This window comes from Empidonax traillii, unplaced genomic scaffold, assembly GCF_003031625.1.
Source record: "Empidonax traillii isolate 1590-97213 ecotype Southwest subspecies unplaced genomic scaffold, ASM303162v1 scaffold8:size5222938, whole genome shotgun sequence".
Classification (NCBI taxonomy): Eukaryota; Metazoa; Chordata; class Aves; order Passeriformes; family Tyrannidae; genus Empidonax; species Empidonax traillii.
Window position 1 is genome coordinate 347,444 of NW_020955201.1, and position 27,629 is coordinate 375,072.

A 27,629-nucleotide genomic window follows, 5' to 3' on the forward strand; every position below is an offset into this window, starting at 1 on the left:
GAAACTGAGCTGACAAATCTGGGTAAATGTCATCTACTGTATTGAATTTGACTGTTCCTTTGTTAAAATGAACTTCTGCCCTTGAGAAACCCTTGGTTAAAGCTAATATATAGCTGTAGTATTTTAGTCCTTAATTTGTCATATGCAAGATTTCTTACTTTGGTATTGTTGTCTCCATTTAATAAAATCATGTTCACCTTCAACAGAGTCTGAATTTCACCCTGGTGTGTTTAAAAAGAGAAAACTTCAGAAATTGCATTTCACTGCCATATTTCTCATGTCAGATGGTTGCATAGCAACTTTCAAACTGAGGACATCTTGTTGAAGAGCAAGGGTGGGAAGGATGTCTCCCATCTTTTATTGTTCCTTCCTCCTCAGTCCTGTTCCTTATGTAGTTTCTCAGGCATGGTCCTTTGACATGGGGTTGAAAATACTTCCTCCTGGCTGATTGCTTTTGTCCCAGTGGCCATCTGCATGGGGGTCTCCACCTCCATGCAAGCCCTTAAAGAAGTTTGTCTTGTTGAGAACTTATGTGCCCAAAGTGGTTCTGGAATCATGTCAAACAGAAATTTTATTTGTGGTAGAGTCATTAGCATTGAGGAGGTACCTTTGTGAGACAATACTGTCAGGGCATTGCAGGAGGTAACGGGGATAATATTTAAACTGTCTTAGCTTTCAAACATCATACATTTCTGAAGATGGGAAAGCATCTTAATTATGAGTTGAAGACCTGGATTGTATTATGCTGCTCTGTAACATTAGCACCATCTTAAAGCTTCTTCAGAAACCCTGAAAGTTGTGAAAATTTGGAGCACAACTTAACTGCAAATAATGAATATTGTAATTAAACTACATGTCTAATTTGTTGGACAGAATAAATGCATCAGTCCATTTGTTGTGGGACTGACTGGAACAATCATAGAGGTTGAATACCTGGTTATAAGGGACAAGATGAGAGGGTGGAAGGTGCTAAATTCTGTTGTGTTGACTTAAGTGCTAATGGGTAGGGAGCTTAGTGCATTTGCTGATTTTTTTTTCTCTTCTTTTTGTTGTTTAAGATCTTCACGAACCTTAAGCCAGGAAAAAAGACATTTAAAATATGGTTTGTTACTTTGAAGTGTGAACCTGGTTTGAAAAAAAAACATGATTTTTTTGCCAGTAACTCACCTAAAACCTTCATGGGATCATGTCATCATCAGATGCTTGAAATGATTTAGAGTCCAGCACTGAGCAATCTCTGCCGTCCACCAATCTGTGAGCAATTTTGAGTATTTGCTTTTAGACTTATGTGAAAGACTGTCAAAATAATGTGGGGCTTTTTTGTGTGTGTGTTTGGGTTTTTTTTTGTTTGTTTGTTTGTTTTTTAAAGTCAGCTCTTTTCAGTCTCTTCCTTTTTAAAGGACTTATTTGCAAGTAGTTTGTAAATTCACCTCTTGAGGTATCTCAGAGGTTGTAAATACAAATATTTGTATTTACATATTTGGTATGCCTGTGTTTGTGGAAGAGAAATAGTAATAACGGTTAATTAAATATTTCTTCTGATCCCCAAACCATCCAGTTTAGGAAATTGCTAAAGGCATATGCTCTGAGTGAATGAGTTACTTCAGTGTCTGTTTTGAACATAAATGAGTCTTACTATGCTGAAGAAGCAGATTCAGAAGTGCAAACACTTCCAGTAATCAGCAGATTTATGAAACCCCTGAAAAAAAACCCTAACTGACCAAAACACTAACTAACCTGAAATAGTAAATACATAGGAAACTATGAACTTGGGATTCAAAATGCCTTGTAGGAAATACAGTACACTGCTTTGGGATTAACTGTAAGCAAAAATGGGCTTTGCTGTGCATCTTCATCAGTGTTTCTGGTGATCTTGATTCCTTCCTTTCAGTGAACAGAGGATGAAGCAGTTGGGAATGCAGGTGGGCCGTAGATTTTCTGGCCAATAAGTCTTGGTACGTAAATTGTAAAAATCTAAGACTTTGATGTGCTTTGCTTCCTAAAAATTTTTAGTAAGAATCAGGGTTTAAATGTTATAGAAAAACATTTGAATGATTTGCAAAATAGGGATCCCATGCAACTGCGGCAGTTTAGGCTGAAGGACGGTTGTAAACCTCTTCCTACTTTGCAATACTTGTGTCCCTGCTTTTTTGTTCTTTCCCTGTATGTGCTCCATGCTTTTCATTTTGTTTTTGTGAATTTAATGAAATGTTGAGACCTGAAATGTATTTTCAAAACCAGGCAGATAGAATGTTGTGTGAGAATGATGACAAGGAACACAGTGTGAAGAATGAGGATGTGTATTTCCACTTATTTCAAAGTCAGTGTAAATGAATGCTTTATAATAAACATGATAATTTTTTTTTCTCTACTGGCACTGATAAATCTGTTCATTAGTATTTCCCTGGACTGGGCACTGGTTTGCCTTTTGTTGATAGTGTAGTGCCTCTAGTGACTGCTCAGATGAGACTGGGGAGAAATTTCCAAAGAAAAACATTTGACGAACAGATCGCATAGGTCTCAAGGTTGAGTGCTTCACAACTGCAAAGAGATTACTTTGTGGAAGGTTGAGTAAGCTGAGGTATAATCACTTGTACCTTGTACCTGCAGAAAGTGCTCCTTGTGTTAGCATGTGGCTGGAGGTGGTGTGAACTGTGCGAGGGGACCATGACTTTCTTACACAGCCAGCACAAACCTCGTACTTGCTAAATTTTTCATTTCAGTTAGCAAATTAATTACCTTAAGGTCTTTGTGAACACTTTTTTTTTTTTTTTTTTTTTTTGCCAAATGCTGTTGTAATCTGTAGTTGAGGGTAATTTAGATTTTTCTTTCAGTGAGGGTAAGCATTTCAACAGTATAGTTATGTATTTTTTTTCTATGTTTCTTTTCAGCTTGATCACATAATGTCCCCCCCACCTATGCCTTTCCGAAAATCCAGCAGTCCTGAAGTATCTTCTGGTCTTGGAAAGTCTCCTAAATTTAAGAGGCAGTTGAGTGAAGATGGGAGACAGCTCAGAAGAGGAAGCCTTGGAGGAGCTCTGACTGGTGAGTTTGGGGTATGTGCAATGTCACCTGGAGGTTTAGCATTTGTGGAGCTTATGGCACCTTGACCTCTGGTGTCTGTCTTGTGCCTGAACTCCCTGGGGGAGGTGTGAGCTCCACCTGGAGTTTCCATAAAGTCACTTCTACATGGGTTCCATGATTGGTGAGCTCATGTCTGAGGTTCTGCTTCCATGGACTGCTGATATGTGGCCAAGCACATCCTAGAAAGGACTCATATTTTAAGATTTTCATGAATATGGTATTTACCTTGCCAACTTAGTTTAGCTGTTTTGAGTTGTGATCATGTGCATCCATCCATGGGGCCACATACATGTTGTTTCCTCAAGGAGCTGAAGTGCACAGATGGTTCCTTTATACTTGGTTTCATTAAAGAAAAGGCAATTTGGCCTCATTTGTCTGGTGGAGTCCTCACAGCGAAGGAAGGGTGTTTCCAGCTAGCCACTGGCTGTGGACTGCAGCTTCTCCTCTGTGGAGCCATGCAGAAGTAGCAGGATGCTTGAGGGGGGCTCAGGCCTGATAGTGTCTGTAGAAGATACCAAATGCCTGGTATCATGACTCTGTACTGGGAGCTCTATTGCTGCAGTGGTCACTGAAGAGGGAATAATTTTGAGTATGGAGCAAATTGAATATGAAAAAGTAGAGGCTTTGTGTATTTCAAGAAAAATAATTTTTAAATTCACTAGAAATTTGGATTAAGTATGTTCTTAAAGTGCACAATTTCTAATAGTTTGGAGAATTCATTGTATTTGATGAGAAGGACAATAGATTTCAGTGAATTTACTGGGAGACACAAATCTGAGACTCAAAATCATGTTTTATCTGTCCAGATGTTGTTGGTTGATATTAGAATCTAGCAGGTTAAATGTAGGTTAGAGGAAGTTGAAACGGTATTTACTAGAGATTTGACAGTCTCTAAATTCTGTACGTTGTTCAGAGCCATTTTTGCTTGGGATGAAAAATGGTGCCACAGTGGATAGAGCTGATTCTTCTGCCATGTCTGGGAAGTGCTTTTAGAGTATTGGCTTTCCTCACTTGCTTCCCATCCCTCTCCGTAACCTTATGCTGGAAGAAGCTCCAAGAAGCTATAGCAATACCTCTCTTTGTATTCAGTAGCTTAAATTACCTACAATGTCTCTGGTAAGTGACAAATAATTTATTTTTTTGCGTAAAGAACTTAATTTTTTTAAGTTCTCATACCTTATGTGAAGGAAAAACAGATGCTACTGTAGGAATTTCTTGTATCACATCAGCAAATAATCATTGCTGTTATTTTTATTGTTACTGGGTAAGATTTGCCATTTCCCATGGAATTTAATTTTTATCAAGAATTGTTTTATGAAGAATTCAGAAACAGTGTAAGAATATTTGTGATCCATATGGGCTTTCATGAATGAGATGTGATTTACAGCACACAAGTGTCAATTTTGCTAACCATATCAGTGAACTCTAGCATCTCTGGAGTGTTACAGCTCTAAAAGCTTGGAATGTAAACCAAACTACTGTTTTAATGAAACTGAAAACTTCTAGCACACTTCTTATTTTTTCAAAAGGAGCTGGTGTAGTGTTTTAATTTTATTTTTGTTTAACTTTGAAGTGGGGTGGTGGCCTTTAAAAGCTATTCTTTCCCATGTAAGCCCTGCAAATAAAGAGGGAGAAACAGACTAATGAAAAACAAATGTAGCAACTGCTGCCATAGTCTCTGGTCTTTATCAATATGCTCGAATTATTGCTTTATAAGGGGAAATGGATATGCTTTTTGTCTGCTTGCAATATGTTGTGCAGGGTTTCATGTCAGGATTTGCAAACATAGTGTGCAATGATGTTAAACTGCTTTATTACTAATGCACTTTAAATGAACCTGGATACCCTAGGGCTTTGGTATCTTAAAATAGTTTAAATATCTTAACAGCTTTCATGATACTGATTAAATTAATCAAAGTCATTCTGATGACTGAAAGTTTTTAATATTCTTTTGGGACTTTTTAAAAAATTGCTTTAAAGAAACCACTGCAAATAGAGAACTAATCCCCAGGGGTGTTTCAAATGCTCAAGTTAATTTCAGTGTTGCTGTGGTCTTGTTTTTACCTACCTTTTTTATGTACTTAAGTTTGGGGTGGTTTAAGTTTCTTTAATGCTTAAGAGTAGTTTGCTGCTCTGATTTGAAACTACAGGAATCGCAGTATCACTTAAAAAAAAAGGAAGCAGTGGAGCATGAGGAGGCCTTCCATTAAAATGTGTGAGCTGACACTTGGTTTGGGTTTACTTCTATGCTCACACATCCTTTCTGCAATTTGTATTTCAGTCTTAATATTTCTGGAAATCCGGGGGGGGGGGGGGGATACTTTGGAGACCTGTCATTTGAAAAAGTGCTTGATTTTAATTACTTGATCTTTAATTGCACTATGCACTGTCTTGTTTTATTCTTTCTTCTATTTTGTTGCTTTTAATACTCCCTTAAGTACCAGCTTAACAATGGGTATCATTCCATTTAGAAGTAGTTCATGAAGGTATTTTTGAAATTATTTGTAGTTCAGTCTCTACCTCTGTTGTTAAAGAATGCTCAACTGCTAAAATAAATTAAGTGGGAATAAGTAAAGCAAGAGACATGATTCCTTGGATGCGAATTTGCAGAATATTCCTATGCTGATACATGTTGTTCACTCCAAATGTTAGAAAAGTGAATTGTGCTTTGTATGTTACTTTCCTTTTCCCTTTGCTGTTGAAAACACTTTGCTGTTAAATATTATTGAGCTGTAGAGCATAAGCAGTATTAACAATGAAAACAAAAATAAAAATTTAATATGTTTTTTTAAAACAGGATAGTTAAATTCCTGCAGGGCTGAATACTAATAGAGGTGAATAGATAGGGGTTTTATCTCTGGGAATAAATCCTAAATAAATGAGTTTATTGGGCTTTACAAGAGGGAATAATGTTATGCAAGATATATGAGAGGAGATAAAATCTGTAGTGTTGCAATATATTGAATGAGATTTGCAAAACTGGAAGAATTAGAGTTTCTGAGAACCTTCTGCCTTGAGTTGGCTATGGTAAATTACAGAAATCTTTATATAGGAATATGAGAAAAATTGAGAATGATGTACAGGGTCTTTCCAGAGGGAAGTCAGCACAAGGGAGAAGATGGTTGGAAACTTGTGGAGGTGAGATAAAAACCAAAATTATTTTCTACACAGCTTCAGGGACACTAGAACCCTTTTTTCCCCCTGAGTTGCACAGTTTTAAGCAATCCAGCAAACATGTGTTTTCAGTGACAAGTAAAGAATGTTTTTCGAAGTTGAAGAAATTTAAATCAGTGTTTTTGAGAATAAATCTACTATTGCTTCCTGTTGAAAATTCCTATGGAGCCACTGATATTAAATAAAGTTTGGCCAATAAAAGAAATGAATACTGCTTCCTGGGGACAATGTGCTGCTATGTACTTCAGTATGAATTGTTGCAAGAGTATTGCTTTTCTTTATCTTCATTGCGGAGGAGGTGGAGGAAGACTTTTGGAAAAAGAGAGACTGAGTTTGGAATGAAAAGGGTGTATTGGATGTGACCTGCTATTAGTCTAGCAAATCTGCTTCAATAGTTCTTGTTGAGAAGGGCTGGCAGTATTGCTTAATAGAAAAAAAGGATGAAAAACAGTATTTCATAGCTGTGGCTGCTGAATGTAAGCATTCATGAGATAAAACAACTCCAGAGTAAAAGAATTGGAAGTAATTAATGACCAATTAGTCTTTTAATTTAAAAGGTCATGTTACCAAAGGACTATAAAGTTAAAGGTAGCATAGCCAACTGTAATCAGCTTTTGCTTTTTTCTCTTCTACTTCTGCATAGTAACTCCTCTTTTGCTCTGGATTCCCCCCTGCATGCACACATGCCTATAACCGTGTTTGCCGTATCCTTTACCTGGGAAGTAAACTGGATCTTTAAAAGTTCTGCTTGTGCCCCAGACAGTGTAAAACTTGTGCTGCTTGTTTAAGTGCAGAATAAGCCCTGTTGCAAAGCTGAGCTGTAGCTACCGGTCTCATAGCCCTAGGTCGGATGTAGAGGTAAAAGAGGACTCCTTCAGAAGAACACTGGTGCCCTCTGGGTGCAGGGGTATTGGAGGCATGCGGGGCAGAATTGAGAGCAAACTGTGATGAGGTGAGGTCAGACATCTGTGTGTACACACATATTCAAATGCCTCTTGCTGTAGCCTTAGATTGCCTTCTTAAGCATTCCTAATGGAGCGCAGCCTGGGACTTTAAAACTTGTTTCTAATCAGGAGAAAAGATGTTTAATTAAAAAGCTGGTTTTCTGTGGTGGCTGTTTTTCTTGATCTTTGCAAACTTCAAAGGGCTGTCTGTAGCCAGACGGTTTTTGGCTTAACTTGTCTACAGACTTTAGTTTGCTGTGTTCAGAGATGCTTAAATAGAATCCATGGCAGAAAGAAATATGCAAGGATGAGAAATTAAATAAGCTTAAACCGTGGAGAGGGTTAACGTGGCAAACCACTCGGACAAGCAAAACAAATTGCCCTTACTTTAATGTCCCAGCCCTTGCTCCTCACTTTACACTGTGGTGGGCGGTTCAACTTTGTTCCCTCTCTTCAGCTGCTCTGGTGCAGCATTTGGAGATTGCTATCTCTCCACTTCTGTAAGATATGAGAACATATTGCTGGGAAGAGTTTCTGTTTTGGAGAGCACTGCAGCTGTCTCAGTTGTCTCTGTACTGTAATGATAGACTCTGTAGTTATATATAAAGAAAAAAAATTAGAATTTGTTACCTATAGTTTGAACTACTTATCTTGCACCTCTAACTGCCTGGAAACAGACTTCCTGCTGGGCTACTTGTCTCCAGTTGTGATAGGGCTGTTATCTACTAACCTTATGTTGTCTGTATTTGTATAAGATCAATTTAACACATGCAAATTTCATTTTATAGAATCTTTAATCTAGTAATTCTAAAGCACTTTATGTTAAAGAAGTTACTTTACAATCCAGAGAACACATATTGTCTACAGATCACAAGGAGCTAAAAACTAAGAAATCTTGCAAGTTTTTGTATTTTTTCCTTAGTATTCTTGCTATGATCAGCTTTCCACTTCTGAGTCATCAGCCATCCAAATATGCTCAGCAATTGTTGTTATTCCCGTATAACTAATCTGTGGTTCATTTTAAATTAATTTGGGGATTCTCAGTCTGTTTTTTTGCATCAGAGATTCATCACTTTGCTAACACTAATTAGCAGAAAGATCAACAGCTTTATGGGCCATGCAGAACAAGCTGTTCTCTTATCCATGGGTTGGCATGTGCTGGCAGGACTTGAAGGAGGAGGTGTTCTCCATTCATACGGGGGAGCAGCTGGCAGGAGCAGAGCTTTCACAAACATTGTGCTGTATACATTTTCATTAATATTATTGAAAATGGAGATTAGCTCACTAAGGCTTACAGTGTCAAATACATGACACAACTTGGTGAATGGGGAAAGGTGAGCATAAAATCACATGATTTGTACCTTGAAAACTCTTTGGGAACAGAAACTTCCAATTACCTACAATTGCTTATCATAACTGTGATGTGATTAGTTTAATGGCAACATTTAAAAAAGATTATTTCTATTAACGATAGCCCGTTGGTGTAGATAAATGGAAGTATTTCCTGTTTATATGATCAAAATTTCTTCCTGCTATGCTACTAATTGATTATACATGTGCCACCCCATAAAAAGCCCTGTAATTCTGTAGCTGTCTCTGGGGATATAGCTTGGTGGACTCTGTTGTGCTATCCCCAGCCCCAGAAACTGGGATGCTGTAGGATGTGGAGGAAAGGATGACTGCCAGTGCTGAAGTTCTATCAGATGTGCCTTTTTGTAAGGAATTTTACTTCCTGCATTTTCTTCCCCTCACATATTAGTGCAGAAGCATGTTTCAAAATTGCTTTCATTGTGATGCATGACAAGACTTGATGTACTCAGTTTAGAAAACCTTTTCAGCCACAGCTGCCTGAGGGCTCTCCCCAACAGCAGATGAAGGAGAGTAACAGCCTAGTACTGGTGTGAACACCACTTGGTTCCTGGGTACAAAGGTGGGAAGTTTCAGCAGCCAGGTGTGCATGATCATAAGCAAATTATGCTTCATTCAGCAGCTCTGCTTACCCAGAGCATGTCTGGGAGTCTTTTCACTGCCTTCCCCAAAGGTTTCCTTAAAGCACCAAATCACATGTTACACTTACTCCAGAATTAATTGAAAGAGATAGAAGCAATGTCTTCTATAATTACACGTCTGAGAAAATGTGTTGTGGGTTTTTTTGTTGTTGTTTTGCTTTGTTTTGTTTTTTAGGCATTCAGTACAAAGCTCTCTTCTACAGATGAAGTGAATATATTCTGCTATAAAATATGCATTTTTAGCTGGTTCGTGGTGCACTGGTGGTTGGGATGACATTAAGTTATATTTGTCATTGTCAGTTACCTTCATCATTTAAGGCTTCAATCAGCCTGCATAGTTGAGTTGATTTTTACTTCCCTGTGCAAGATAATTTCCATATTCTTTTACGTGTCTGGAGTCTGCATCATGTAATAGTCGGAGACAAGAACAGAAGATATTGTATTCCTGTCTCATTATTTTGTCTTTAACTCCTTGATTGCTGCTTAATCGTGCTTGTATCATCAGAACGTGAGAAGCTGATTGTTGTTGAGATCAAAGCGAACTGTAGCATAGAGTGCCTAATTAGCAGATATGTTTGCAAGCTGCCTGTTTTGAAGGAGGGAGAAATAGAATTTAACCCTCTTTGGGACACTTAAAAAAGCAGCTGGAAAGTTGTTAAGAGTCATTTATCATAGTGGAAAAATTAAAAATGGAAAAAATTAATCTGCATATTAACATTTCTGAAGTTTGAGTTGTAGCTCCTCAAGAAATACCCTTAGAGCTGTTGAATTAGCTGGCTTACGTATGGTTAGCACTGTAACTGTAGAAGCACAGATGAAAGAACTTGCCTGAATTTAGTTAAATGGTTGGATTTAATCGTCTGATTAACTAAATCTGAGCACTGTGACGCTGCAGTCCTATTGTTGCTAATACCTGAGCTCGTTAGTAAAAAACTGACTGCAGCATATTAATAAATCATAATTTCATATCAAGAACACATGATCTTTATTCCTAGAGGCTTACGGGTTCCTGTTTTTTCCCTATAGTCTAGTGGATATTGTACAGCAAATGATCTGACCACATACTTGGTCTCTTCTCCCAGGCAACCAACAATAGGACAAGGGGACATGGGCTCAAGCTCTGCCAGGGGAGGTTTAGGTTGGATGTTAGGAAGAAATTCTTTACAGAGAGGGTAATCAGGCATTGGAACAGCCTACCCAGAGAGGTGGTGGATTCACCATCCCCGGAGGTTTTTAAAAAGAGATTGGATGTGACCCTTAGTGCCATGATATAGTAATTGGAGTTGGATCAGGGGTTGGACTTGATGATCTTGGAGGTCTTTTCCAACCCAATCTATTCTATGATTCTATGATTCTGTACTTGCTTTCTCCAAGTTTGTTGCTTTAACTTAAATTGAATGTAGAGATTGAGAAATGTTTGAGGAGAAAAACAGTCCTGTGCTTAATCCCTAAAATGAAGGTTGAAGACTTGAGTGGAAAAGTTCCTAGATGTTTTCCAGTGAAAACAGGAGCAGGCTTTTCTATTAGGAAGCTTCACCTTTTGAAAAATTACTGTAAGCATAAAGTGACAAATAATTTCTTTATTATGTGGATTAGGAACTTATACATGAAACAAAAATAGAGGTTGTAGTGGGGACTGTAGAGAAAGTAGCATGTTAACACATAATTTCATCCTTGTCTTTCTTAATGTCAGTTAGGAATCACTGGGCATTTTCCTTAGTGCAGCGGAAGACATTTTCTTCTTATCATAAATTCTATTGAGCAAGTAGCAAAAAAACAAATATTGAGATGGTGCAGAGTTGAGAGCCAAGAGGCTTCAGCCACTGGCTGAAGTAGTTGTTCATATAATGTTTGAATTGTTTTGAGGTACTCAAAATTAGAGAATGATACTTCAGACTGTAGGGTGTTTTATGATGTAGTTATCAGTGTCATTGGTTGGCTAACACTGCTATTGCATCGGATACTGCTGGTATGGAAAACTACAACAAAAAAATCAAACAAACCCAAAACAACAAAACCCAAGCAAACAAACAAAACTGAAAACCTGAAACCCATCCTTACCCTCCAAACCTAATTAAAACTACAGAGATTTGCAGGTGATCCCAAGTGCCTTTCAATTATTTTATTAGTGTTTGCTGTACTTCAATAATAGATTGCAAATAGTAAAACTAGAAATGTAACTTCAGGGAATAGCTGTTAGCAAAGTGTCAAAGGTTTGAAAATAGATGTTGGAATTTTTTCCCCAATGTCCATCCTCCCCAGTCTGTTTCTTCCAGGATGGGGCGAGTCTTGGGGGTGGAAGGAGGGCTGGGAACGGAGCGAAGCCGGATGTGCAGGGCGGCACAGGGGGCAGGGGAAGGTTCCCTGGGCCAGGGGCACGCCTCGGAAGTCCCTTGTCCGGACAGAGCAGGGCCCCAGTCTCGGCTGCCTGCTTCTTTTTTTTTTTTTTTTTTTTTTTTTTTTTTGGTATATTTTGCCCCTGAGGGGAAGTTTTTTCCTGCATGGGAAACCTCGTGGAGGACGACTTCAAGAGAGACCGACCCATTTCAGAGTGAGGTATTCTGCTTTCGGGACTGCACCTGTGGCAAAAAGGACTCTTTCATTGCTGGCTTCGAAGTGATCGGCCTGTTGAGCTGCTGGGACAGTTTTGCCTTCAGCCTTTGCCCCCCACTTCCCTTCCCCCACCTCCTCGTATTGCTGCGGTTTTCTCTCACTCCACCTGGGATATTGAGACTTAGTTTTGTTTCTTCTGAAAATTTTGTTTGCACCATTTGTTGTTTATCAAATTTTGTTAATAAAGAGCTGTTCTTTTCCTTTTCCGCACTTCCACCTAAAGTTTCTTAATTTTTAAGTTGTAATCTTGTTAAATTGAGACACATAGGAACTCTGAGTGATTTTCATATCAGCAAAAATCTCTATTGTCTTTTAAGGGACTTTCAGTAAGAGAATTTTGTTCCAAGTGTGAAAATGGTATTTGTTTCTGGGATGAAAGCTAACTGTATTTGATGACTTATTCTTAGTAATTGACTTATAAACAGTCTTTATTCTGAATCTCTTTGTAGTTAATGGAGGCTTGATTTTCTTTTTGTATGTATGTGTTTTTGGATACTAATGCATCCTACTGGTTTGTGGTCTAAAACTGAATGTGCCCTTTTCCAGTTCTGTTAATACTGATGAAATTTTAAGATAGATCTACTGCTGCCATTTTTTTTAAGTTCAGAATCTCACCCCAAATTTTTGCCTTTAGTGAGCCCCATTTATTTCATGCATGGCCAGACAGAATCAAAGAATCATAGAATATCCTGTGATGGAAGAGATCCACGAGGATCATCAAGTCCAGCTCCTGGTCCTGCACAGGACAACCCCAAGAATCACACCACATGCCTGAGAGCACCACTTCTTCATTTAATTTTTAGAAAGTGAAACCAAGATAGAACGTTTTAGGAGATTTTGTAGTACATCTAAAAGTGCAAAAACTATTGTGAGCACAATAGGATTTTTTTGCAAAGGCTTCTTGTAGAGTAATAAAAGAAATTGTAATTGAGTCAGTTATAACTTTCCTGAATAATATTATGTTTAGGGGATAGACTGGTTGAAAGAAAAATTTCACCTCTGGCATCAGACTGGGAATCCTCATTGTTTGTTAACTTCAACCATGGTAGCTGAGTAACATGCAAAACATGGTCATTTTCTCAAGTTTTGGGCAATAAATGAGGCATTAATAAAATGGTGACAGTTTTGTTTTTTTGCATACTGATAGTCATTTGAAATTTAAGTAGTTTGATGCAGCCACAATATAATAAGGGAAAATATTGAAAAGTTTCCTAGTGTGATTTTAAATTCATCCACTCTTCTTTTACTTCCCAGTTACAGCTAATGGGAATTATGGAATTTACTTTTGTAAAGGCAAAACCTTACTTGAATGCCAGAAGATTTTCTCAATCATATGTAATTGTTTAATTATCAGAGTGCTGAACATTTGAGACAAAGTTATTTTTTAATTTTATCAGAAAATGGAAGATTTCTAGGTGTTATATTTAAGCTCATTTAGTAATTCTCACCCATCAAGGCTTGCAGCAAGGATTACATTCAAGTATGGGAAGAGATAGCAATATTGGGTTACGGACTTTAGGCTATCTGGGTAGTTTCAGGCTACAGGAAGGGTGGTAAAGATACCAGCAAAGCCTCTGCAGAGGAAGCGGGGGAGGAATCCAAAGACTGGAATTGAGGAGGACAGCAATAGGGAACCTTTATCAGTAGATTAGTCATCTGTATCAATACCTGATAAAAGTAGTAAGATAATTACTAGCAGTGTGGCAACGATCTGGATGCTGACAGTATTATGTGCTGTATATGGGCCAAAATACTGAACTAAGATGGAAGGGACAAAGCCTTCCTCTCTGTCCCTCACAAGTCAATTCACTTAAAAAGGAAAAGTAGCTGCTTGGAGTGTTAATCTTGAAGGCAGAAATGAATGCAGTGTGAAAATCAATAATGCAATTGAGCTCAAGTTTTATGTGTAATTCTTATATTTAAATCACTTAACAACAAGGGAAGGTATGAATTTGTGTAAATTCAAGGGACTGTTAAAAATGTAAAAGGGATAAATGCGTACAACTATGAATGAAATTGTAGCAGGAAAAATGTAGGAGTACTGTAATGGCAGGAAAGGAGGAGTGGATAGTCTGAGGGGATTTTTTTTTTTTAATGGAGGAATCCAGGGAGAGTTGCTGACTAGCTCTCTGTGCAGACAACGTGGTAGTTTAGTTCAGTGTGTGGTAGTTTAGTTCAGTGGTATCCTCATCCCTTAAGGAAAGCAAACTGAATTTTGGAAGAAGTTTTTTTCTGTAGAAAATATTGATCCATTTTGAAAATGAAAAAGCATTTTTATTGCATTTGTAGAAAGTATACCCAACTTTTCCTTTTTTGAGAAGCACAGTATTAAAAATACTGTTGTTATTTTCCAGATATTTTGTTGCAGTTGACTATTCTCCTGGTAGTATCTCTGCATAAAGATTAGAGTTATTCCCAGATAAGAGATTTATCTGTTACCATCTTTTTGTCTAAGCCATGGCTATTTTTGCTTCTGTAGAAAACATATTTATTATATGCCATTTCTGTGTTTAATAGCCTGTGTACTATGAAAGAAGAATTGGTGTTCTAGACTGTCTTCTTACCTTAATTTCAGGATATTGTGAAAAGTACCATACTTTCAAGGCTCCTGGTTGTGGTAAAGAAGGGAGAGGTCATTTCAGCATCACACATGCTCATGATTTTGTTGGCAGTTTTGATTGTGTTTACTGCTAATTAGCTCTTCATCAGACCCCCCAACATTATTTTAAATATTTCTACATGTTAATCATGCAAGAAAAATAATGAAATATTAACTGGGTTGTTACAGTGGTGACACTGACCTTGATGCTGAGTTGTTCTCCTCTGCTTTCCTGTCAGTCAGGCAAAATCTTACAGTTGAAGGAAGGGCTTGGTACAAGATCTTGTCATAAACAGTGAGATTGCCTATCCTCTAGCCTCTGTACCAAGATATCTTAGCCTTTCTTTCAGATATTTGAGCAAGATAAAAACTGAGTAAAATATAGATTACTGTAAAGGACAAATAGTAAAGGTGGCTGTTAGAGATGACCTGCAACTGATAAGGTACAGAATGCTCCGAGTGACTGATGTAAGGAGGAATCATGATATTAGCTCTTCATGTTTCTGATCTAGCGCACACTTAAAACAAGAAAGAAGTACAAGCATTAATAACAGCACTTATTTCTCATGTACCTTTCTCTTTCTAGACTAAACTGTCATGTTATTTAAATCTTTTTGACTTGGGATCCAGACTTAAACAAAACTATGTTAATTTGTGGACAAAATACAAATGATTGCCTTCTGGTTTTTTTCTTTGGAAGCTCAGTGGGATTTATCTGAAATGAAAATTAGTGCAGTCTGGGAAAGACCTAGTGTCTGACAATGGATTTTGAGACTAGTTTTAAACCCCTGTGTAGTAGTTCCAGCCAGGACAGAGTTAATTTTTATTTTTTTACAGTATCTGGGCGTGGTAGCATGCCTGTAGTCCCAACTGTCAGGGAGGCTGAGCCTGTGGGATCGCTGTAGCCCAGGAGTTTTAGGCTGCAGTGTGCAATGTTGAGTGGGTGTGGCTAAGACCCAAATGTTTTTCAGTACCATCTTAACGTCATTGCCAGGGTGTCGTGGAAAGGGACTCTTCCTCTGAAAAGAGTTCCTTTTCAGTCATGGGGAAGGCATGGCAGGTGGAGGGTCTGTCTGCTATTGTTTTTATTGTCCTGGCCTTAGTGAGAATTCTTGCATGTAAATCACCCTCTATTTGCACATTTTTGCTATTAGTATTGTTGCCGTTACTGTTAAGTTTCTTATCTCATTGCTGTTTCCAGTAAATTCTTGTTTCAAACTGTGTTTTCTACCTTTTGTATCTCCCACTGAAGGGGGAGGGAAGCAGCTTGTGGTTTTCTTTTTAGTGGGAGTACTAAATTGGAGAATACCATTCCTAACCTGCGACACCCTATGAAGAAGTACATTGTTTAACCAAAGAGTGATGATATTCTCCAGTTTTAGAAAAACTTTATTAAAACTACACCTGTTTTTTCCTTGAAATTCTCTGTTGTTCTAAGCATCAGGGAAAAACTCTTACTCCTTTTGAAGTATTGATTTCTGTGATGATAAAATGCCTGAAAATTATGCTACAGTTCTGAAGTTGAAAATTGTTTGACATAATGCCTTCTAGAGTGGGTTAATACAGAGTTTCTAAGAGGGTTTTGTGTAATGTTTGTTTACTAGACAAAGCAGGTGTTCCTGAAGCAATTTGGTGATGGCTTATTTGGAGCTGCTTTGATGGTGCTGGAATTCTGGAAGCCTTCTTGCAGTTTCATTACAGTGTTCGTAGTTTGCATTTAGCCTGAGAGATTTTTGTATCAGGAAAACCAGCACTAGAAACGTCTGGTTTTATCCGGAGAACTTTTTCAGTGTGGAAGGCATTAAAGAAATAAAACATACCCATTTAAATAGAAGGTTTGTACAACTTAGTTTTTTGCATGTACTTTTTAATGATCTTTTTGCTGTCCAGATGAAAAGGAATTAATCTTTTGAGGTGATAGATATAAAGCTCTCTCTGACTGTATATGTCATACTGGCATGTTTCAGGGTTGACATAAATGGAATATCAAAGATGTGTTTGTTGCAATCAATGCGTTAAGCTTTTTATGGCATCCTTTTAGTCGAGGATGATGGAAACATATGTAGAAGGGGAACCTGAAGTTGATAGAAACAGGAAGAGAGAGCAGATGGGAAATTCATTCCGGTTTTCCAGTTCTTGGAAATGTTATCCTATATAATTGGGCAAGAAACCACAGCTTTGTTGTACGGTTTTCTTCTAGTCTTGGGCAGGCTGTTAGCAAGTTGGATGAAAAAACGTTTATGGGTTGTCCTTTACCAGTTTAACAAAGAACAATGGCACATTTTGAAGACTTACTGGGAAGTGTTAAAAACTATTGTGGGCTGCTGCTTGGAAACTCTCTAGCTCCCAAGACAGTCACTTCAAGAGACCTCAGCAACTTTCTGTAGATCTACTGTTAAAAATAAGGTTATGGAGTTGGGGCATCTTGATTTCCTGGCAAACTTGTACTTGTTCTATTAGGGTACAAATGCTTTATCAATGGTTACACACATGCCCACTCCATAGTTGTCTGAGGTGACAAGCTTAATGAGGTGGGAATTAGTGATTTCAGGAAACAAATGTTTAGACCATGTGGCTTGGTGATGTTTTTCATTTGATCTGTTCAATCAAAGTCTTGCATTGTGTTTTTGAACCTAGATTTGATTAAACATAGAAGGTCTTTTTACTTGTTGCTTTACATCACCTTGTTGGTCTTCTAAGAGAAGTCAGTTGGTTTAGTAGTGTGATTGTCTCACTTTTGCCTAGTTTTCACAGATAACTAAGAATTTAGGTGAACATATTGCCAAGACAGTATATAGCCTCTTGTCCTGTTTCATGACACTGGCTGAAAGTAAGCAGAACGTACTTGTCCTCTTAATGTAATTCCCTGAATATTCTTCCTGTTTGTTGGTAGCTCAGAGGCTTCATGAGCTGAAGATGTGGTCGGCCAATTATTACTTGTGGGGGCACAGTCCATATTGAGTGGCAGTGCTCTGACTGGGGGTCTGGCATTCTGTGGCACTGAGCCCGAGCGTTCCTTCTCACAGCAGTAACACTAAGTGGTGAGCACAGGCAGGCAGGCACCAGAGGGGTACATCCACTGCTCCCTGAGAGCCCCGTGTGAACACTCCTGAGGAATGGCTGGCCTGCACCTTGGTCATCTCCCCTTACTTGGGACATTGGGTAAAGATACTTTCTGGGGAATTAAGTGATAACTATTAGGTAGATTGTAAAGAATTTTGGAATAGAAGCAGAATAGACCTCTCTCGGATAGTGATGTAATTGTTATCAACAGTGTCTTATTCCAGTAAACCTCACTTTGTCCCTCAAACATGGAACATTATTCCTCAAAGGTGTAGATAGAGGCATATTATTTATTTATTTATTTATTTATTTATTTAAATTTTTGTTTGACTAGCTTTCAGAATCTGGGTTTCTTTGGTTCAGAACCACCATTCTGGATATTTGTATCTGTTGTATCTTTAATTGTGGTTCTGGGTAGTGACAATACTGAAGAAATGAATTTACCTATGAAAGTGTAGCTTGTGGAAGGCTGATATAAAGGACTAGCAAGTGAATGGTAGGATTTCTGTTCTGATGAAATCACCTGTGATGAGGGCTGTAGAGTTTTAGGGTGGCAAGAGCATTATAGTAAATTTTGTCCATTGCATTGCCTCATCTGAAATGTCTCCTGTTTTAACTCACTCTTTCTTAACTTGACAGGCAAGTATTTGCTTCCCAGTGGAACTGGACAGCAGCTGTGGCAACCTATAGAAACCTCAAATCTTGTTCGCATGCGCTACCAAACACTTGGACAATCAGCACCTTCACTTACTGCTAGTTTGGTGAGTAATTCTTTTCAAAGCTAGAAACGTACAAAAAAATTATCTCTGTATCTATTAGTGGGGGAATGGAGATCAAACCAGAATTTTATTTACAGACCAACCTCTCCTCCTTAAGCAGCATTTTAAAAATATCTAATGCATGCATGCATACAACATTACTTAGTGTATTGAATGCAGCTGAGTAACAGTTATGGTAGTGGTAACTCTGAATTGAGTTACTGAATTCTACATAAACTCTGAGCTGAATGTTTCATTAATGTAGGTGTTTGCATTTAAATGGTTTCTTTCATTAAAAAAAAAAAACATACTTTTTGTGACAGGACAGCTGTCTTCTATCACTTTCTCCTGAACATTCTTTTCCATGAATATCTTTCCACTTCCTGCAGTACTCTGTCCTTAGGAGGACATAGTTGTATGAAGCATGAGCTTAATTAAGAATTCTGGATAAAATGATAAGAGAAGAGAAAGGGGAAGAGATGCGTCATGCACTTGAACTTTAAGCCTTTTGTTTTCAAGCATCTATTTTGCTGCTTTTTGCTTCTGGAAGTTAAATGTTGAAATTGCATGTGGGACTCTGTATACTAGCCTATACTTTTCTTCAAAGAGTTACTTTAACATATTTCTTGTTATATGGAAAAGAAAAAAAGAATTATTAACATTTTGCCTCCCCTCCCGCCTTCGTTGATCCATGTCTACTTTCTAAGGAAAGCTTGTTTTGTGGTTTGGTTTGGAGTTTTTTTAATGCAGTATTCAGTTTGAAGGCAGCTGTGGTCAGCCAATGTGGAACAGATAGCACCATGACAGTTTTTCTTATCACACTGATATGTAGATGGCTGTTTTCTCCATGATCTGTCTGAAACAGTATTTTACTTCAAAGGCAACAAATCTTCACCTCTAAACCTAATCCTAGTTTCTGCTTAGTGGTTGTGCTGTTTGTGGCTCTTTGGGGCAGAGATGATTTATTGGACTCCACGCTTAATAGAAAGAGTTAATTCTATTCGATCTTGTATGCTCTGAACCCTAATATTTTCCAGGGAACTAATTATCAACGTATGTATTTTTTTGTCTAGTCTATTGGTAGAAACATTGTTCATTTTGAAGGAAGGATTTGGATTATGTATAATTAAAATGAAAAAAAAATAGGTAATGCTCAGACCAGAAATCAGTTTAAATTGCATCAAAACTGTACATTTTTTCCTTCTTTTCTGTATTTGGGAATAAAAAATAATTTCTTGCAAATTAACTAAGTCTAAAAAGTGCTGTGGATATTTGAGTCTCTGTTTCTGTTTGCACAATTATTAAGTGACATGCTGCTATCAGTATTGTGCTTTTGTTTTGGTGTGATGCTTAAACTATGGGAAGAGGAAGATGCAGCAGCATTTTGACAATAAGTATTTTAAATTGTTATAAAACAATAGACTAATGAAAAATTCAGTGAGCCAGGCTTCCTTAAGGACCTTTCACTCATCACCTGCATATCTGTCTGCCGCAGACTTCTGCCTTCCTGTCTCTCCACATCTTTTATCTATGCCTGACTGCAGTTTCTTTCATGCTGGTGCAAAAAACAGGCAAGAGCCGTCTAAGCAGATCTGAGTGGATTATGCACAGGGTGGAGATGCAGGTTCCTTGTAAGTATTTATTTCTTATCAGGAACTGCTGATCAGGCTTGTCTCCTGAGGAGGTTAATGTTAATGTCACATATCCAGAGCTCATCTCAAGCCGTCTTTGACAAATACATTGCTGTCAGGCTTCTGAAAGACTCGGGCCTTTCCTTAAAAGGGGCCAGAAGTTAGGGATCACTCCCCTTCCTTTTTTTTTTTTTTTTTTTTTTTTTGTCTTGGTGCTGTGATTTAACAGAGTTGAATATGGGAGTCCTATTTTTACATTCTACTGAGGGGTGCTTTTAATTATATTTAGGACAAAGTTTACCTTACGTAGGTGAGATTTGTGTGAAGAATTTTCTGTAGCTGTTCACAGTCTGAGTTGAAATTATTTGAAATGTATTGTCTCACTCCTGTGAAAAATGATTAGTTCATTCTTAGTTCCTCTCCTAGGAGTGATCGTTCTTGCTGAGATTGATACTCAGCTGATGTGGACCTGACTGAGCAGTGATTATGTGCCAATATAGACAAGAATGGTGAGTGAATAGGTCAAGACTCGTGATTAGTGTTTAGTGCAATTGCAGACAGGGAACAAAAGACATACTTTTCCCTTCTTCTGTCAGTAATTTGTAAGAACTTCACAAAACCGTTTACTGGGGCACAAGTGTAAAACTTTTGTCGGAAACTATAGATTTTTAAATGTCTTACAGAATATTGATTAAAAATGGGCTGCAGGTGTTTGCTTTAGATGGAGTTCAATAGCTATGCATGATTCACTCACTATAAATTAAAAATACAGTTTCCATGTAGACCCATATAACTGGGTTAAAGATGTGTAAGGGAAGGCTAATTTTCAGATGAATGAGCAGTGTATTGGATTTGATGTGGGCTTTTAGTTCAGAGGTAGCCAAATGATAGTCTTATTACTCTTCAGTTTCTGGCATGAGCATTTTGAGCTGTCCACACAGATTCTGTGGTGGTGACACAGATGATAGGAGTCTTCAGAGAATATTAATGGGGAATTGTAAGCATTAAGAAAATGATACAGAACATCTTCAACACTGAATAGAAATGGGAAGGTGAGGTGTAGAGTTATTCTGTTTTAGGATATTTTCACAGCTCATTGTTTTGGTCAGTCTCTTCTTCTCTGCAGTTAGTGGAGAGTAGTAATACATACTCCTGGATGGCAATTCAGTGCGGGTCTCAGTGTTGAGTTCTGCAGGAGTGTAGGGAAACTGTGGTAGAGCTCATTTGCCTGACTCTCCTTGCACTGTAGGCTGACAGTCATCTTGACTGATATCAGGCATCTATTTCATGGTAGGATGGATTGGCCTCTGAAAATGCTTATTTTCTGCTGAAGAGGTTTGGGAGACAACTCTTGAGTTGCTGCTTCATTCAGTGTCCAAAGTTTAGGAGTAATTCTCCTGTTCTCTGCCAGCCTCCTGCCACTCCACAAGTATTTACAAATAGCATTTATAAATGTAATGTTTTGATTTGTCTGTTTTTATTACTGCTAGCAGAACTTTTTGAAAATAGTTCAAAATAAGTGGAAATAAAGACAGTTTTGTTCATACCTCATTGTAGTAAGCTGATGTGCTTTATGATAACGAGCCTGGAACTGTCTGAACTTAAAAACTTATTGCTTTATAGGCAGAAAGGTATTTTCTCTCAGTAACACAGATTGAACAGAGTTCCCCACTTTACCATTTTCTAATTAGCTGCATATGTAAACCTAGTGGCATCCTGAATGTAAAGTGTCTGTATGATACATGATGATAAATGTGTATATGAAAGGAAAAGAATTTGACCAAATTAATGGGGTAAAATTTCTGTAAATGTGCTTTGGCTTTGTCATGGTTTAGTGTCAAATTCCTGTTCTGGGTTTTATTTATTTATTTATTGTTTGTTTGTCTATGTGGTGTTTTTTTTTTCCTAATTTAAAAAAAGTAATCTTGTACTTTAATGAACATGAAGTCTTTACTTCTGTTTACCTGTTTTATATAAATTAAAAAAACCTCTCTACCACAAGAAAGATTGCTCACAGTTCAGAGGGCTTTTTAAGACAGCGTATTTCATATCTATGGTAACTTGCTTATGAAATATTTTCATAATAAAAAGATTCTGTAAACAAGATCTTCAAATGAAACATTTGCATTGTAACACACTTGGCTTTTAAATTCAGTCAGGACTGGTCTTGTGATTTCAGCTTTATGGCAAGTGTTGAGCTCAGTTTGGGTATTCCTTCTGTTGTGGAACATGAATAACAGTATTCTGAAGTCAGTCAGACTCTGAAAGGCATGCTGCTTCTTCTTGTGAATGTGAGAGATGTCAATGAAATGACTAAATTTTTACTTAGTATAATAATGGAGTATCTTTGAATGCTTGGAAGTAGTTTTCAAGTAACATCAAAACTAGAAAAGCAGTGTAAACTACCCTTTTCTGCTAAGTAGTGAAAGGATGTTTTGTCTAGGTACAACTAGAAGCATTTGTTACTTATTAGCATACTGTTTACTTCATTTTTTTTCAGGATTTCTCTCTTGATTTCCTCTCCCTCCAAACTCCCAGAATATTGTTACCTTTCCCAAAACAGAAGACTGAGTTTGCAAGCATCTGTACTTTAGTTTACGTGGTTTTTATTGCCATTTCATCAGTGTTAATTTGTACGGATGGTCTTATGGAAAATGGAGGGTGGTAATTATATAAAATACTAGTTTATAAATTGGACTGCAGAAAGGAAACAACATAGGAAATGTTTATTGTCTATCAAGAGCAGTTCTACTTCTTCAGAAAGGGCTTTACGTATTCCTTTCTTTTAAATATTATAATACTCAAAATGAGTAAGTGTGTCTTTGTTAAATATGCTATTTAACTTCAGCTAAATTGACATAATGTTGACAGTTATTATGAGAACTGTTTCAAAACTAATTATGCTAATTAGAACTTAACTACCAGTAATTGCATGTATTCAAACAGCACACCAACACCCTTTTGTATGTTTTATTCCCCAGATGCAAGACAGCCATTTGTTGTCTGAGAAGCTGCAAAATTGCAGTGTAGATAATAAATGATTGCAAACAAATAAATACTTTAGAAACACTAATTGGTTAGATAAGTGAATGACAGTATCAGTTGCCCTTGGTCAAACCACATAATTTTTAAAAGGCTTTTATTTAAATGTTTTATTTTGGAATAGTAAGACATTTTTCAAATCATTAGTTGCCTGCATTCAGTTTTATCTAGCGAGTATCAGGTAGAGCTGAATTTACTTTTAGGGAAACTTACTAGAGAGCAAGAGGAACCTGCATCTTGGGTTGCTTTAAGTTTTAGTTCTTTCTGTCCAGGGATTCAGGTCTTCAATGCCTAAATGTGAGCAACTGATTAATACTCTGCAAAGTAATGAGCAAGTACAAGGATAGCACTTGTAAGAAGGAAAAGGAGATACAATAAAAATTGCCAAAGTAACTACTCCTGACTCTGTCTCTAAAATCTCCCCAAAATAGTTAGCTAGATTTTAGAAACACTGAATCTGAGCTGAGGATGTTTTTTGAATGCTAAACCATTGTATAGAGATAAAAACCATGTTCTTGTTCAACTTACAACTAGCTTAACATCTAAGACTAATCACTGGAAACCTTTTTAAAATAGGAAGTTTTTATTCCTAGGAAATGCTATAATTGTCAAGTAATGATAGCAGGTTTTCTGTGCTTCAGTTGCTTCTAGCTTTTAAGATTAGAGAGTTGTTCTCCCTTACGTGTTTTATTTCATTAATTTCTTACCCATGAATATGTATTTGCATTCATATTTCTTTGTATTTGCCTTTTAACAAATAATTAATTGCAGTTCTAATCCAGTAGACAGATCTAATTTAGTAGTAGAGAGAGGGAAATTAACATCCATCTTCATAGACATGCCTGTATACTTCGTATTTTTACACAGCAAAAGGCTGGAGTAGACCTGGTCCAGAGCCGTGGGACTGTAGTAAGTTGACAAGCTGATGACCCGGTGCTCTGTTTCACAAATATAAATTTGTTTTTATCAGTGTTTGCCTCTGTTTGTCTCTATCATTGTTTTCAAAATAGTCTTGGCATACTTGGGTTTAAAATAAAACTGAAGATTCAGTTGCTTGATGGAGTTCTAGATGTTGACACCTTTCCTAAGTTGTCTGATTGAAACTAATTGCTTTATTAATTTTTATGCTTTTCTTGCTCATTCTTAGATGTGGATAAAATACAGACCTGGTGATGATCAAGGTTAACTCTCCTCCCAGAGAGAACTTTCAATTTCTAAGAATTGAGAACACAGCTAATGCTGCAAACTATCATTAGTTAAAGAAAAATGGGAAAAAATCTCTCATAGAAGACTGACCTACATTAAAAGGTTTTGTGAGCATATCCACTGTGTCTTCCAAACATACTCACTTTTTGATGAAGTGTTTTCCCATCAGCCTCAGTTATCTTCCAGCTTTCAGGATGTATTTGAGTGTGATTTAGAACTGAAAGAAGATACTGCAATTTATTAGAGCTGAATGAAGGTATAACACTCTTCTATATACTGACAATGGTACAAAACCAGTTGAGGTCAACTGTGTGTAGGAGCTAAGCAATATATCCCTGTTTTGGACATAAGTACTATACTTCTGTTTTCCAGGCTTCCTATATGATGGTCTTCATTCTTCATGAGAGATTTTGCTTGAACACTGAAAGGCTCACTAGGAACAGTTTCTACTTAGATAGTGAAGAATCTAGGTTTGTTAAAATTACTTTGTAAGCCTGTGTTGTCAGCTGAGCAGGCCTTTTTCTTTTAGATTTTTGTTTGGTCTGTAGGACCCACACAGCTGAGGTCAGTAAGCTTGATTAAATGTAATGCTTCATGCCTAGAACTGAAACTTCTGACTGTATGTTAGTAGTGACTCTGAATAAGGGCTTACTCTTGTTTGCTGTGATATTTGAGTCATCTCTATGTGGTGTTAGTGATGAGTATCTCAAAATGTCATCTAGAATTGTTATGTCAGTAGTTTAAGAAGAAAAAAGTGGGAAAAGTGGGAAGTGTTACAGAAGTGAGGCCATGAACTTTTCATGCTTGTAAAATTGGCCATGTGAGAAACAAAGGAGTAGTGGTGTTTGGCAATAAACTATATGACCAGAAGAAATCAATTATAATTGTTTATACTGTTTGAAGTTTAGATGCCTTTATGGGAATAAAAACTTTCTTAGCTTGTTGTTGGACTTTGCTTGAGGATAAGTGAACAAAATTATAATCTGTGATTAACAAGGAATAAGACTCAGGAATATAGTAGTGGACTTTTCTGGCCTTAGGTCCAAAGCTTCTGCAACTCCTTAAAAGATATACAGGTGTGGAAATGGTAAGGGGATAAAGAGGCTAAAAAAGACATGGCAAGCAGGAAGAAACTGGAAGAATGACTGACGTTTTAAAGGATGTAAGGTTCTTTGCTTGAGGAGTGTGTGCTGATGTACAAATCTGATTTTAATGATATGATTTCCATTCTTAGAAGAATGTAATAAAAGTTTAAACTAATTTCACTGACAGCTCTGACATTAAATTAAATTGAGATAAGATGGACATTGGGAATGCCATTATTAGTGTAGGAAAACTATTGTCTACACTTCAGTCTGCATTCAGGATCTGAAGGCATAGTGAGAGTGTTGGTAACTTCAAAGTGAATGCTCCCTGTGTGGCCTAGGTGAGTAACAGTAGGTTAGGGTGTTATTCATTGTTCTTATGAGGCAGATACAATTTCTTTGACTGTTCTTAGCAGTCTTTGGAATTTATATTCATGCAGTTAGGATTGGATGATTAAAAAAAAATACTGTAGGGGATAAGGTACTGCTCCACTGACCTGAATTTTTATAATGATACTCTATATTGTCAAGAATTTTTATCATTGTAGAAACTTTTTCCTAGTGCTGCTATCACTCTAGAAAACTTGATTGATGCTGCGGCAGCTTCAGTTAACAGAAGTGCAAATAACGAAATTCTTTGAACTTCCTAGTGAAGTTTGGCCTAAAATAGTAGAATTGTTTGGAAGCTGATGAGGCATATTCCTTTCTGATAATTTTTATTGCTGTGGGGTAGTATCCTTATGTTAAAGGATAACTGAATAGGGCATAATTCTAAATTGATGAAGTAACATTTTTGTTTTCTCCTCTTCAAGTTGACATGTTCTTATGCCTCTGGTACTTGAAAAGTGATTGTAATGTAGCAGAGGATGGAAGCAGACGGTGTGGGAACAATAGCTCTCATCCCTCAAGCTGAAGTACTCCCATGGTTCTGATGATAGCTGTAACTCTCAATACAAAGAGACTCAAAGTGGTTGAATGACACTGCAGATTCATAGGCACTGGAGAAGGGAGGGGAAATGTAGTTTATCCAGATCTCTCTGGTGGGAATGAACATTTCTCCTCTTTGTTATGTGTTTTGTTTTGTGTTTTTTTTTTTTTTTTAAATTCCACAAAGCAAAGATGTCTAGCTAGAATTTTTTTGCAGGGGTTTTTCAATTTGAGAACATCCAACAGAGTAGTTTTGTGTTGGATGGTACACTGCTACTTCTAATCTCTTACAGTTATAGCTTTAAAAGCAAAAACAGTTTTACTGACCTGAAACTTGAAGTGGATTGATTGTCACAGATGGCTTTGGCACATGCTGCTGGGTGTTTGTACCTCTGGTTTTCAGTCAGACTTTCTTGTACATTCATGTGGAATCAGATGTCTTACTGTAAAATGCACTTCTGTCCTGTGGAAGTAGGTGGAAATGTGGACTTGGTATTTTTTACTATACCTTACCTGCTAGTATTCCTGCAGTCCCTCCCTTGTCCTGCTATACGGTGATCTAAATTGTTCTGACTTCACTGGTGTGGCGCAGTCACCGTGTTTGTTTCCCTCTTCTGTACAGTGCCACAGTGGGCTGATGACTTTTAGCATTAACTGTTATCATCTCAGTAAAGCTAGAAAGTGTTCTTGCTTTTCTCTTTTATCACAATATGCCATATTGTAGTGCATATGTCTATATCCAGTTCTGTCAGATTTTTCGTAAAGAAATAGTACAGTAGGATCATTGCATCTATTAAGGAGTTTCTTTCAGGGCGGTGTGGAGATTAAGAAACCAGATAAGTGCTCAGGTCAAGCTAATGTCCCTCGAGTAAAAGATATAATAATCAGCAGGAGATGCTATTCTCTCATAAATACATTTAACCTCTTGATCATCGTTGAATACCTGCAATTCTGTGGTGCAGTGGAAGACAGTATTTGGTCAGTTAAATTCAGAAATGATGGTTGGCTTTGTAATGCATGAAATTATTTCATAGTAATATACACTTGGCTGATCATAGATTCCTAATTCCCTCTGTTAGGTTGTCTATTTGAGAGAGGATGAAGGTTGGTAGTAAGAAACAAAGCTGAATTACGAGATTGCCTGCTTTAAATAAGGGAGGGGAAACAGTAAGCTCAAGTAAAGTAAGAGAACTAATGCAGCGCTGGAGTTGGATCTCAGTGTATTTCATTAATTTCATGATCATTAAAAGCATATCCTGAACAAACTTCCCTAGCATGATAATCTGTTCCAGCCTGCAGCTGAATAAATGTTTCTTGGCATGCTTGTTACATGTGCTCTGCTTATCAAATATAGGATTGCAACTAGTGATCAGTAGGAGAACATTCCCTTCTGTTCCAGACTTCCTTACTTTGCTGGTTTGTAATGGAATTTCTGTCCATGGGGAGTCAAGACTTCAGAAAGGTGAACTATCTTCACCTTGAAGATAGTTCAAG

The 27,629-nt window shown here is 37.4% G+C and overlaps 1 protein-coding gene across 3 annotated transcripts in view; it reads left to right on the forward strand.

The window, feature by feature from the left end:
* MAST4 (microtubule associated serine/threonine kinase family member 4) overlaps positions 1–27,629 on the forward strand; it is a 276,825-nt gene that overhangs the window by 54,838 nt on the left and 194,358 nt on the right. For all 3 annotated transcript variants that reach the window (XM_027882167.1, XM_027882177.1, XM_027882185.1), the window contains exons 2-3: positions 2,892–3,045; positions 18,126–18,247. In XM_027882167.1, the coding sequence (XP_027737968.1) occupies positions 2,892–3,045; positions 18,126–18,247 (276 nt within the window). The remainder of the gene's footprint in view (positions 1–2,891; positions 3,046–18,125; positions 18,248–27,629) is intronic.